Source organism: Stegostoma tigrinum, chromosome 2 (genome assembly GCF_030684315.1).
Source record: "Stegostoma tigrinum isolate sSteTig4 chromosome 2, sSteTig4.hap1, whole genome shotgun sequence".
Classification (NCBI taxonomy): Eukaryota; Metazoa; Chordata; class Chondrichthyes; order Orectolobiformes; family Stegostomatidae; genus Stegostoma; species Stegostoma tigrinum.
This window is the reverse complement of record NC_081355.1, coordinates 12059614-12073875: the sequence shown is the minus strand read 5'-3', so window position 1 is coordinate 12073875 and position 14262 is coordinate 12059614. Positions and strand designations below refer to the sequence as shown.

Here is a 14262-nt window from a genome sequence, read left to right as displayed (position 1 = left end):
CTATGGCTCCAAATTGACAACCTGGTTCCTCAGGCCTGCTCTGAAATCAATAACTATGGCTGATCTGTTTGTGTTTTGGATTCCACATTCCCATCTACCCTGTTAACCTTTGATTCCCCTGTCTAACAAGAATCTAATGAACACTGCCTTGAAAAATATTCACTGACCCTTCATGCACTGCCTTCAGGAATTCTCGGGCGTGTCTTTGCTTGGGTTGTCCTAACACTGGAGGCCTGGCACTGAAACTGTAATGTAGAGCTGTACCCCATATACCAGCCACTAAGAAACAAATCCAGAAGTGATGCCACCCACCGCAGCAAACCCAGACACACATAAATAACAAGCGGGACAGAACACCAATGCTTCACTGGAAGCGAACTGATGATGCTACCTAGTACAGTGACAAAATATTTGCAAACAAGCTTATCAGCTCAGCAAGCAAGTCAACGACTGCAAATACGAATAAACAGAATGCCCTTATCAAAATGGACTTGCATAGAATATGACAGTTATGAAAATCACTGTACATTTATTCTGACCACATGATTATTGTCAATGTAATATGGGAAATGTGACAAGAAAAATGTGATAGAAAAATATAAATGCTTCTTCATTTTTTGCTTTTGGCAGTAGTGTGATAAACGTTTGATATTATCATTTTTGGAATTTTAATTTTAAAATAAAAATATAGGCAGATGAGTTTTGGTTAATCCTGTGAAGATACTATTTTTAAAAAAATTCAGCAAGTCATTTGGATTGGAATTAGATACAGCATTTCTAATATGCCAAATGACTTCAGCTAACTGGCCAACAAACCCCTATACAGTTAATGGGTAAAATGTTTATATTGTCGGGGTTTTGATAGATAAACGCTTTAAAGCTTTTTTTTAGTTATCATCAGAAAAACCCAGAGTTAATTCCAGTATTTGTTTTCTGCTAGCTGGAGAACCACATTCTCTGTTGGACCAGGGAACAAGTCAGCTCAGTAGAAGTGGATTCTACTCTGTCATTGCTTGCAAGCTGGGAGGATTTGGATACCTATCTCCAGTTTTTGCAACTGAAAAGTTTCAGACCATCAGAATTACAGGGATGCAATGGCCTAGTGGTATTGTTGCTACTCTGTTAATCCAGGGACCCAGATAACATTCTGGCGACCCGGGTGCAAATCCAGCCATGGCAGATGGTGGAATTTGAATTCAATAAAATATCTGGAATTAAGAATCTAACGATGACCATGAATCCATTGTCGATTGTCAGGAGAAACCCACCTGGCTCAGTAATGTCCTTTAGGGAAGGAAACTGCCATCCTTACCTGGTCTGGACTACATGTGACTCCAGACCCACAATGTGGTTGACTCTGAACTGCCCTTTGGGGATGGGCAATAAATGCTGCTTAGCTAGCGACACCCTCATCCCGTTAATGAATAAAGAGGAAAAAAAATTGTCAGAGGTTCATGGGCAGTGGACATGGAAAGGCATCATAAAATTGTCTCCATAGTCCAAAGAGGAAAAAACTGGGGTAAGCTTTAAGAAGTTGCAATAGGAGTGATATCTTTCTGAAATTGAGTATCTGTAATAGACCATGTTCAGAAAAAGGATGAACATGAATTTTGATATTTGTATTAAGACCTTTCTAATTACTACATACCTGCATTGTTCTGTTTTCACTTTAAATTCTTTTCTGTAATAAAACCAATATTCTGCTGATGAAAGAACATCTGCAGGCTTGTGTGAATATGTCTTGATGACTAACTATCACAGTAACAACGGCAAAAGTTAAACATATGATCTATCAAGCTGGGTTTCATTCTGGGATTTAACTTGTCCAGTAATATCATCCCAGTTGGGATCATATCACAATCCTGAAGTGTAATCCTAGAACATAGTCTGAAAACTCGCTCACACGGCCAGGTTTCCAACGTGTCTCTTTTTCTACAGCGGCATCCTTTCAGATTCAGTCAAGAAACTTGATGGAAAGTAAATTGGTCTTCTTCTGCCTCCTTTTGAATCTGGAACAAGGGTTGATTCCACTCTGTTCAATGATATATCAGTTTCCACAATGGTTGGTAGTTCAGGATCATAATGGGGCAGGGTATCGAGGACATTAGCATCTATTTTATTATCTCAACTGATTGCTGTTGATGTTCATTTCAGCACCATGCATCATCTTGCCTAAGACGTTGCCTCATAGGTCTGTTGATCTGAGATAGGTGTGTTAGAAATTTGTCCACTTGGTTGATCACTGCAAAGAAGCTCCGCAGTTCTACAACATTCCTAGGTGATGGGAACTCTTCTTTTTGTTTTCTGGAGGTTAACAGTGATGGCTACTCCTTGAACTTTGTGCCATATTGTGGTTTCAAGAAATCACACTTCCCATTAACCCTACACTTTGTAGTGCTTGAGACACCTCTCTTACTCCCTGGTTCCACTTAGTTTTTGTTGAAACATAGGTCAAAATATTGTCCACATGACTAGTGATACATTCCATTCAATCCAAAATATTGGTCATTGCCTTCTGGTGTGGAAATAATCCCAAAGGACAGATAGTTAAAGCAGCAGTGTCCAAATGATGGAATGAAGGTCATTAGAGGTTGACTACTCACACAGTGATAACTACCAGAATCTGCTGTTCACATCAACTCTAATGAAAATGGCACAAGTGTGAGTTTTGCCAAGCTTCCAGCCAGTTATCACAATGGGCGTACAACACACTATTTTCAATCATTGCCCTATCACCTTATCCAGTTTGGTCTGGTCAACATCTATTTTGATAGAGACAATAAGAACTGCCGATGTTGGAGTCAGAGATAACACAGTGTGGAGCTGGAGGAACACAGCAGGTCAGACAGCAATAGAGGAGCAGGAAAGATGATGTTTTGGCTCGGGTCCCTTCTTGGTCTCAACCTGAGACGTCAGCTTTCCTGCTCCTCAGATGCTGCCTGGCCTGCTGTGCTCCTCCAGCTCCACACAGTGTTAACAATTGTGATAGAACCATTTGATATTAGAACTATTACCATGCCAAAGCATCACTTCATTGGTCTGATTACTGGTAATTTTGCACCACGTTGAACAAATGCCCCTACTTCAATTTTCATTTTCTTTTCAGAAGTGGATTAGTGACTTGCCTGCGTATAAACAAACCAAGATCCAATGATGCGGTACACAGTTTTCAGTTTCCCCAAATTTCATTGCCGTCCTATTTTCATACCATTCTGAATTCATTGCTTTGGTCTTTGGCATTGACATCATCAAATTTAAAAATTAACTTCAGATCCATACACCAGTTTCTGCTTAATAACAAGCATTTTTGGTTTTAAATGATGTACAGCGTTTTGGAGTTTTATTTATCTTTTTATTTCAGGGTTGGATTTAGCTGACCTTTAACTTTTATCTTGGGCCTTTCTGGACTCTGCAGTCAATTACTCTGTTCAGCCATTCCATTCATCAGAAAGCAATGACCCATCTGTTCCTACATCAAGTTTAAAATTTGTAGCATGGCAGAAGACCCCTATGTTAATACTGCCAAGGTGCATTTTCTTTTTTTTTTACATGCAATTAGTTGAATAGCTTTTACACTGGAGTTTGCTTTCATACTTTGGCCTGTATAGTCATTTGCCAAACCTCAGTCAATGCTAGGTCCTGTCTGAACTATAAGAAGTCTTAAAAGTGTTTCTTCTAAAACACCACCAACTATTCTAGTTAGGGGGAGGCAGTGGTGTTGTAACAGTGCCAGTAATCCACTGGGCCAGAATAATCCTTTGGGGTCACAGTTTCAAGTCTCACCATGGCAGCTCACGGGATTTAAAGTTAATTCATAAATCTGAAATTGAAAGCTCATCTTAGTAATGGAGTAAAGCAATCAGCAATTGTTAGGAAAATGCCCCATCCTGCTCACTGTTGTGTTATTGCACAGTCTGAGCTACATGTGTCACCAGATCCACAACAATGTGCTTGAATTTTAGCTGCCACCTGAAATGGTTTTCAGGGGCATTTAGGGATGGGCAAAAATATTTGCCTTACCAGTGACAATCATGTCTACTGAAAGAGTGAAGAGGAAACATTCCTTCCCTGATTAAATCATCCTTTAAGATGCCCTAAATGCTGTCTTCAGGTAAAGGTTGCCCACTTAATTATCCTGTTGTGCCAAACGCTAAAATATGATCCAGGGGCTCCTCATTAGGGACTGACTCTTCATTTGTCCCGAATATTGTTAGTATGTAACCCACTGTACGCAACAGATACTGACCTGTTTTTAAATAGTTTCTGCTGACAAATCTGAAATATTTCTAGAACGAATAAATCATTTCTGCAACTTTGCCATTTCTCTGCCTATCGTGACCTTTTCGAACATTTTTGGAAGTTGTAAGATGAGATCCATTTTCTCACCTGAGGCAGGGGTTCCCTTTCTCTCATCGGTTGCTGGGCTGTCTTTGTCACTTTCTTCTCTGGTCTGGTTTTATAGCTGGGTTGTCCTTAAAGTTTTTCACCTGCTGCTCCCACCTGCTGCTGGATATCTACTTCAGCTTTTATCGGGTCATTCAACTTACTGTGGGTCTCTTCACTGGTACAACCATCTAATTTTGTCACACGCTGCTTAAAAGAGTTTAGGGTGCACTACTCTATGATTGAAATATGGCTAGTATGGCTAGTGGGGACTTGTAAAGTCATCTTTTATTGATATTATACTAACTATATACATTTCAGCTTCGCAGTAGCTCCTTTATGAAATTCTCCCCATCATCATATGGTCATGACATTTTCATTGACATGGCTTCTTATGTCATGTTCCGTAGTTAAAGTTAACTCCTTACTCTACACTTCTAAACCATTAAAATGGGTCTGAAGAGCCTTGACACCTGACCAACACAGGTCAAATGCTGAAAATAATGAAAGAGGCATTGTCACACACGGCAGAATGGCCACAAGTTTATAGTGGATGGGACACAGGAGGGTGAAGTGTTTGTTCGAATAGTCATGTGTAGAGTAGCAAGGACATGAATAAGGCTTATAGCAACAGGGACAGAGATCTAAGGCAGGAACAGAGTTGGGTATAGTCATGGGGCAAAAATAGATGGCTTTTGGGACGAATTATTGAGGTTAAATGTTGTGAAAGATTTTATTCAGTTTCATTCAGTCGCCAGGAAAAGGAAGGGCGTCAGTTGGGAGAAAACTGAGCACACATTAATTGCACAACAATAGAGATATAGCTGTCTATAAAAGACTGAACATTGCTTTCTGCAAACTTTTAATCTTCAGATGTTGTCAATTTCTAGCCTTTAAAAGAGCCATTCACAGACTCCTCACTGGTGGAGTTCATCACTTAACCACCTTTTAATGATGAACTATTAATATTCAAATTTCAGATTCAACAGAAGCCAGTGGTCCAGATGATACACTTCAAGTAACCCAATTGCCAATTTTGGCAAGAAAATCAATAATAACTGAATGTCGAAATGAGTTTCGGAAAGAGTTGAAGAGAAATACAGAATGTACACCACTGTCAACAGTGATTGTAAGGTAAAATATGTTTCTAAGTAATATCATTTTGCAAAAAAACTCAAGATAGTCAAAGAATGTTTTGTGACAAAAAAAATTTTCCTAATGGTATTTATCTAACAAATTAAGAAGTTAAGGAAGAATCCAGAACAAATCGTGATTTTTAAAAAATTCTTTTTCATCAGAAATTCAACCATGTATGTTGACGATAAATTCTATACACAGATCACCTTTAATATTCCTTACTAGATATTTCTTCACCTGTTGATCTAAATAATTGTGCGGAAATTTCAATGTCATCCTTAGGGTAAGTGGACACAGTAAACCAGAATTTATTGTCTTTAACTCTTAAAGAATTGATCATTAGTTTCTGTCTTATACCAGAGAATAAGGACTAAACTAACATTGTGATAATGTTATGATATTGGTCCAGATTTTCTGACTCCAGTTGTCTCAGGAAAGCAGCCAACATAATCAAAGACCCCTCCCACCCCAGTTATACACTCTTCCACCCTCTTCCACCAGGCAGAAGGTGCAGAAGTTTGAAAATATGTCCCAACAGATTTAAGAACAGCGTCTTCCCTGTTATTATCAGACATATGAATGGACCTCTCATATTATTAAAGCTGATCTTTCTTTGCACTTTCTCTGTAGCTGTACGCTATATATATTCTGCATTCTGCTTTATTACCTTGATGCATTTATGTAAGGGATGATTTATCTGGTTAGCAAGCAAAACAATACTTTTCACTGTATCTTGGTACATGTGACAACAATAAATCAAATCAAATCAGATCAATCCAGGAGATTGATGGTGGTCAGTCAGGTGCTTGGCCCTTTCTGAGTCTGGGAAATGATGACCTTGCATTCTGGGGAATAGACCACAGTCCTTCAGTGCCAGCACAACTGGTGTGGGAATTACAGGTAGATGATTCTGAGTGCTGGGGAGACATCAGTGCAAGGACAAGGATCAATATTTCCTGCAAAGAGACAAAATAAGGGTTTGAGTGTGATAGAAGCAAATGGGACAGCAGGTGATGTTGGAACAGGAAGGGTGGCAGTGAGTAGAAACACAGAGGGAAGGAAAGGTTAGTAATGTGGGGTGATGAGGTGATGGAAGCCGGTGAGTGGCCATGATGCATACAGTGGTGAGAATTGTATTCCATAAACCTTGGTGAGAGAGCATGTTGGCTCTCTAAGTAAGAGGTATCAGAGGAAAGGTATTGGCACTTAACGTTGCAGAGCACAGAAGATGAATAACCTTCTTCCTGCAATGTCGGGAATTCCTTTTAACCTGGGACATGTCACCAAGTGGCTATCTGGGTCCAGTCTGGCTTGCTGTGATGGTGTGATGAACTTTGGTAATGACTGCCCTCCCTTCCAGAGCACCTCTGGGCCCTTGTCTGTGAAGCGGGAGCAAGCTTTACTTTCTGAACCATGTCCTCAGTGGTAGTGATCAAGCCTCTCTGTGTGAGGGGTACATGTGACATTGTTTGAAGTGGTGTGAAAGCCAGAAGGTCCCAGCAATGACAAATACTTCAATGATTCCTGCCTCCTGATTCCACAAGAAGGGTGCGGGAGAGCTCAATTGCATAATTAAGGAGTTGAAGTGTGCATGAGAAAAGTCAGTGTGAGCCATAATGTACCAGATGCCGTGAATGTCAGCTTTCCTGCTCCCCTGATGCTGCTTGGCCTGCTGCAGCTCTACACCTTGTTATCTCAGACTCTCCAGCATCTGCAGTTCCTACTATCTCTAATAATTTCCCATTGCTTTCTCCATGAAAATGCTTCAGCTAGTTAGATTCGACTTGTTCATCCCAGCCATCCTAAGATGCCTCCTTCGTTCCTCCAAACCAGGCCCCGCATATCAGCCCCACCCACCCTTCTTGCCTGTCCTCCCCGGGTGCTTGATCCATTCCTGCTGTAAAAGGCCATAGCTTAACGAGTCTGAGCCTTTTGATGATCTCTGTGAGCCACCTTGGAGTCCCAGCAGTACTGACTGATCTGCCCTTATTGAAACTGCTAGAAATGTTGAGCAATCAAACTTACCGACAGCGCTTTAGTGTATAACTTTCTAAGATGACAAAGTGTGGGGCTGGATGAACACAGCAGGCCAAGCAGCATCTCAGGAGCACAAAAGCTGATGATTCGGGCCTCGACCCTTCATCAGAGAGAGGGATGGGGAGAGGGTTCTGGAATAAATAGGGAGAGAGGGGGAGGCGGACCGAAGATGGATAGAGGAGGAGATAGATGGAGAGGAGAGTATGGGTGGGGAGGTAGGGAGGGGATAGGTCAGTCTGGGGAGGACAGACATGTCAAGGGGGCGGGATGAGGTTAGTAGGTGGGAAATGGAGGTGCAGCTAGAGGTGGGAGGAGGGGATAGGTGAGAGGAAGAACAGGTTAGGCAGGCAGGGACGAGCTGGGCTGGTTTTGGGATGCAGTGGGGGGAGGGGAGATTTTAAAGCTGGAGAAATCCACATTGATACCATTGGGCTGCAGGGTTACCAAGCGGAATACGAGTTGCTGTTCCTGCAACCTACGGGTGGCATCATTATGGCACTGTAGGAGGCCCAGGATGGACATGTTGTCTAAGGAATGGGAGGGGGAGTTGAAATGGTTCGTGACTGGGAGGTGCAGTTGTTTACTGCGAACCGAGCGTAGGTGTTCTGCAAAGCAGTCCCCAAGCCTCCGCTTGGTTTCCCCAATGTAGAGGAAGCCGCATCTCATACAGCGGATGCAGTATACCACATTGGCGGATGTACAGGTGAACATTTGCTTGATGTGGAAAGTCATCTTGGGGCCTGAGATGTTGGTGAGGGGGGAGTTGTGGGGGCAGGTGTAGCACTTCCTGCAGTTTGACTTTCTGTCCACTGAAGGTTAAAGCCTGACCCTTACCTTATTCAGGTTGTTCCCATGTGCTATACTACAAGGAAAGCATTTTAAAAGATGGTCAGTTTAGAACGGAGGTGGTGGCCTCCTCCAGTGTTTTGTGTTTGATGTTTTAGATTCTCAAAATCTTCAGTACTTTGTTTAGTATTAGAATCTACTTTACACATCATTTTAATGGTATGTGCTTTTAAACATACATATATAAAATCACCGAATTAGCTGTTCCATTTTCAGAGCCGGGGGATGACTGTGTGTCATCTTCACCAATGACTATTGCTGTCTGGTAGTATCTGCCACCTCTACCAGTGTATGGCACTGGGTAAAGGCAGCCTTACCAATCCTTCTTTGCCTTTGCTTTGTCTTAGGTCTATCTAGTGATAAGCGGTCGAAGATGTGGCACCATTGAGTATCTATTAAAGAGGTATTGTTCTTAAATAACAAGAAGGTTCATTACATGATAGTGACAATTAAAACTACATTTGGTCAGACCCAGTTAGTAGGACTTTAGGGGGTTGTACAGATACATCTGTTCCGTCCAAAAGCTAGACTATCATCCCCAGACTATCACTGGTATAATGGGTGGAGCCGACATAACATGAACATTAACTCCTCCAGAACGGTTAATTAATACATCTTTCCCCAAGGTTTGTCCCCTGTAGTTAACCCATTACATAATCTTAGATGTAAATATGCTACATTTACTGCTAGCTTATTTTCCCTAAAGTCTCTGATTTCAAAATTTCAGGCACTCCAGGTGCTTCTGTCTCTTTCCAGAATGAACTGTCTTCAGACTTGGAAGAATGACAAATCTTTTGCTTAAGGGCTATTAATCTAGGTTCGAATCTGTGAATCTTTACTCTGTTGGAGGAACTTTATTTCTTGGACAGTCTTCACAAATTACCTCATGTGGTGGAAGTGTAATGTCCTGAATTTCTTTCACTTTTCTCTGTTAATTTACGTAGTTTATTTGTTATATCAAATGGGATTTCTTTAATCTTGTGACTGTCCTTCAAGGAAGACAGCTGCTCAGACTCAAGCAATTACTTTCAAATTGAAAGAGGTAGAAGCCATTGTGCAATATTTGTGGATGTTGGCTTGAAATCTGTGCAAATGCAAATTATTGTCTAAGAAAATGTAAAATTGAAAATTCAAAAGATATTCTCTGCAAAACCTGTGTAAAGCAAGTGCATCTAAACAGGCCCAGCACTGCCTGGAAGAACAGAATTTAGTGGAGAAACTAGATAGGTCTGACAGCATCTGTGGATAAAATGCAGAGTTCACATTTCAAGTTCAGAAGAAGGGTGACTGGACTTGTCATGTTGATGCTGCTTTCTCTCCACAGACGCTAGCAGACCTGCTGAGTTTCTCCAGCAATTTTCGTTCTTTGTTTCCGATTGCCAGCATCTCTAGTTCTTTGATTTATTTTAGTGTTTAACAGCATTGTCCAACTCTGTTTCAATTGTGTGCCTATTTTCTGTGCCTGTGAGGATTTCACTCTGTTGTTGACATTGCAGGATTCACCTATGAATCTAAGATGCCCAATGAAATCTTCTACAGTGATAAAAGCAAAATACTGTAGATGCAGGAAATTTGAAAGGAACGCAGAGAATGCTGGAGAACTTCAATGGGGTTGGCAGCATCTGTACAGAGAGAATTTCTCCAGCAGTCACTGTTTTTTTTGATATCTTTCACAGTCTGTCCTGTTTGTTTCTGGATCAGTTATTCTCTGAGAGGTAGTCAAATTCCTTCGGCTGTGTTGAGGAAGTTGACTTGTGACGTGTTTGCAGGCTCAAAAATGAAGTCATTTAATTGGAATCAGCATACACATTTTCAACTCATTCAATCACTTTCAGCCTAAATAGATTCTGATGCCTTCATGATTCTGTAGCTCCTGTTGAAGTTTCTTGGCTAGCCTTATAAGTGTTTGTATCGCTCTGCCTTGTGGAATGTAATGTTGACGATGGCACTGCTTATCGTGAGAGGTAAAAACTATCTTTTACGGACCCTTACCTTCCTATCTGGACATTCCATCATTTTTCATCTTTTTCCCTTCGAAATCTGTGGCTTTACTCTAGGAGTCATCCCTTGCTCCCCTGTAGTGCCTCCTTCTCTAAGGCCATTGTGTGGCTGGCTTTTCTCGCTCTGTCCTGCTTCACGCTCTTGTCCTTGGCTTAGTGCTTCATACCAGCTTTTGAATGAAGTTTGATCTTTGGAATACCAAGTTTGCCTTCTTACAGCTGCTTGGATTGCTGCTATTCCTTTGTCGGTTTTATGAAACTGGCAGAATATCTCTGTCTCCTTACGGCAGTAATGCTCTGACAGCAGATAATTCATCTACTTTAACTTTTTTTTGGATCTTCTGAACATTTTCCCCTCCTTGTGGTGGAGTTAGATCTGCAGCACTGTGACCATTTGACATTTTCCCAGATGACCATAACTGGTACCTTGTTGTATCTTCCATCTCTACTAGTACGTGGTACTGGGTAAGGACTATTTGAGATTGTTGACATCAACCTCCTTAGTTCTGTCTTAATCTATCTAGTGATTTGTGGCAGAGGATGCACCACTGTAGACTAGCTGCAGAAGAGGCACTATCCCAAGAGAACAAGAAGGTTTATTTAATGACAATAAATACAACTGCATTTAATCAAGTACGGAAATAAGAATCCTAGAGAGCTGGTACAGATACATCTGATTTCTGGAAAGACTAGGATAGAACTCTTTGTCCCCACCCACACCTACAGTGGGAAGAATGGATCTGTGAATCAGGACAGAGGGGTTAAAGGGCCTGCTATCCTCAGGTTGGGGACTTCTAAACTTGCTCCTGGGTGGAGCCAATGCAACAGAAACATCATTTATACAAAAGAAAGTTGTTCTTTTTTCTGAGATAACGGGAGCTGCATATGCTGGAGAATCCAAGATAACAAAGTGTGGGGCTGGATGAACACAGCAGGCCAAGCAGCATCTTAGGAGCGCAAAAGCTGACGTTTCGGGCCTAGACGCTTCATCAGAAAAAGGCGATGGGGAGAGGATTCTGAAATAAATAGGGAGAGAGGGGGAGGCAGACTGAAGATGGATAGAGGAGAAGATAGGTGGAGAGGAGAGTGTGGATGGGGAAGGGGATAGGTCAGTCCGGGGAGGACAGACAGGTCAAGGGGGCGGGATGAGGTTAGTAGGTAGAAAATGGAGGTGCAGCTTGAGGTGGGAGGAGGGGATAGGTGAAAGGAAGAACAGGTTGGGCAGGCGGGGACGAGCTGGGCTGGTTTTGGGATGCAGTTGGGGGAGGGGAGATTTTGAAGCTGGTGAAATCCACATTGATATCATTGGGCTGCAGGGTTCCCAAGCAGAATATGAGTTCTCCTGGGAGGTGCAGTTGTTTACTGTGAACCGAGCGTAGGTGTTCTGCAAAGTGGTCCCCAAGCCTCCGCCTGGTTTCCCCAATGTAGAGGAAGCCACACCGTGTACAAGAGAATTCTCTTAGTCTTCACATACCACTCCACCAACCTCCGGATACAATGCATCATCCTCTGACCTTCCGCCATCTACAATCCGACCCCACTACGAAAGAAATTTTTCCTACCCCACCCTTGTCTGCATTCCGGAGAGACCACTCTCTCTGCGACTCCCTTGTCCGCTCCACACTCCCCTCCAACCCCACCACACCCAGCACTTTCCCCTGCAACCGCAGGAAGTGCTACACCTGCCCCCACACCACCTCCCTCACCCCCATCCCAGGCCCCAAGATGACTTTCCACATCAAGCAGATGTTCACCTGCACATCCACCAATGTAGTACACTGCATCCACTGTACCTGGTGTGGCTTCCTCTACATTGGGGAAACCAAGCAGAGGCTTGGGGACAGCTTTGCAGAACACCTACGCTCAGTTCACAGTAAACAACTGCCCCTCCCAGTCGCAAACCGTTTCAACTCCCCCTCCCATTCCTTAGACGACATGTCCATCCTGGGCCTCCTGCAGTGCCATAATGATGCCACCTGTAGGTTACAGGAACAGCAACTCATATTCCGCTCGGGAACCTGCAGCCCAATGGTATCAATGTGGATTTCACCAGCTTCAAAATCTCCCCTTCCCCAACTGCATCCCAAAACCAGCCCAGCTTGTCCCCGCCTCCCTAACCTGTTCTTCCTCTCACCTATCCCCTCCTCCTACCTCAAGCTGCACCTCCATTTCCTACCTACTAACCTCATCCTGCCCCCTTGACCTGTCCGTCCTCCCCAGACTGACCTATCCCCTCCCTAACTCCCCACCCACACTCTCCTCTCCACCTATCTTCTCCTCTATCCATCTTCAGTCTGCCTCCCCCTCCCTCCCTATTTATTTCAGAACCCTCTCCCCATCCCCCTCTCTGATGAAGTGTCAAAGCCCGAAACATCAGCTTTTGTGCTCGTGAGATGCTGCTTGACCTGCTGTGTTCATCCAGCCCCACACTTTGTTGTTTTCCTGATTCAGAGTATCAGCAACAGCCACAGTTCCAGCTTTTGGTTTTATTTCCTTATCATTTGCTGTTGGCCAACTTGAGACATCTCAGGATACTGTTTTGCACCAAAGGCGAAGTATGACTAAAACCTGAAATTTGCATTGTTCAGCATCAGTTGCTAAGTTTACTCAGTTTGGTTTTCTTTAGGCCACCGTAATACTACACTTAAGCAATTGATTTCAATTTCTTTGGATTAATCCCAACAGATGTTGACATTATTATTACTTAATTTAATCCAGTTTTCTGTTCTATCGTTGCTTGATCTTCAACCTTGTGAGTTTTCAGAAAACAATGAAAATGACAGGGGAGTTTATTTATTCACTGCCACTAGCTTGGTGTTTCCCTTACCATCTCCATGAAGATTTCTCAATGTTTGCCAATGCCACTGTCAAGTTGTACATTTTCTCACAGTGCAGAGTGGCTCAATAGATTAGATCATTCTCTGTGCTGTTCTGCATGCAACATCTGATGTGAAACCTCAGAATGGGATTGCATTACTATCTAATTTGTGATCCCATTCACAAACATAAGAGAGTTAGTAGGCCTGGCCACAACATACTTTCAGATAATTAAAATCCTTTTATTCATCCAGAAAGGATTTGGGATCTTTTATTAACTATTTTCCAATTGAGACATTCTCAATTAATGAACATATGTTTGTGGGAAGACCCATGGCATCAGCTTACAAAGAAAGGCAGATGGAATTGAATAGCAATTTATTGTAACGTGTATTTTACAAAGAAAATACAATGAAAGCCTTTATAAGTCTCCCAAGCACAGCACCTAAATTAATAACATATTATAAATAAGAAAAAAAATATAAAAATTCAACTGAGTCCAATTGTCCACTCCTGGGTTCAGGTTAGGCAGGAAAACCAGGCAAAAATTGCTACATGAGGCTGGCCGAGACAGACCTGCCATGCCAAGGTGAGATTTCTCCGCCAGATCTACACCTCCACACTGAGCTGTTGAAAGACCCGGAATCTGGCTCCAAAACGAGGATGAGACATCTATGCCAGGATGATGCCTCCCTGCCAGAACTAGACCTCCACGCCAGGCTGCTGTACTACCCGGAAGCTGCCAAAAAGGATGCCCAAGATGGTACGAGACCTCCACACCAGGATGAGGAACACCACTTCAGGCCAAGACCATCCCTCCAGGACAGACTGTCACACTGGGAGACCAGTCCGGCAGGTGCCAGGCCTATACCTCTGTTCCGGGCCACTGGAAGCCATCTCATTGCAGGGCCCAGGCCGGGAGAAGCTGCCTTCTGTCAAAGTCAATAAAAAATGGTAAGGTGACTTAATAATCTTTACTTCTCCTTAATTCAAAACATTATTATGGAGGTCATTAGGTCCATCAAGGCAGTCCCAACCAAAC

The 14262-nt window shown here is 42.7% G+C and overlaps 1 protein-coding gene across 2 annotated transcripts in view; it reads left to right on the top strand.

The window, feature by feature from the left end:
• LOC132210705 (testis expressed protein 56-like) overlaps window positions 1-14262 on the top strand; it is a 120141-nt gene that overhangs the window by 69746 nt on the left and 36133 nt on the right. For both annotated transcript variants that reach the window (XR_009446876.1, XM_059652368.1), the window contains one exon: window positions 5364-5517. Coding sequence is in view for 1 of the 2 variants with exons in the window: in XM_059652368.1 (XP_059508351.1) it covers window positions 5364-5517 (154 nt within the window). In the remaining variant the exon portion in view is untranslated. The remainder of the gene's footprint in view (window positions 1-5363; window positions 5518-14262) is intronic.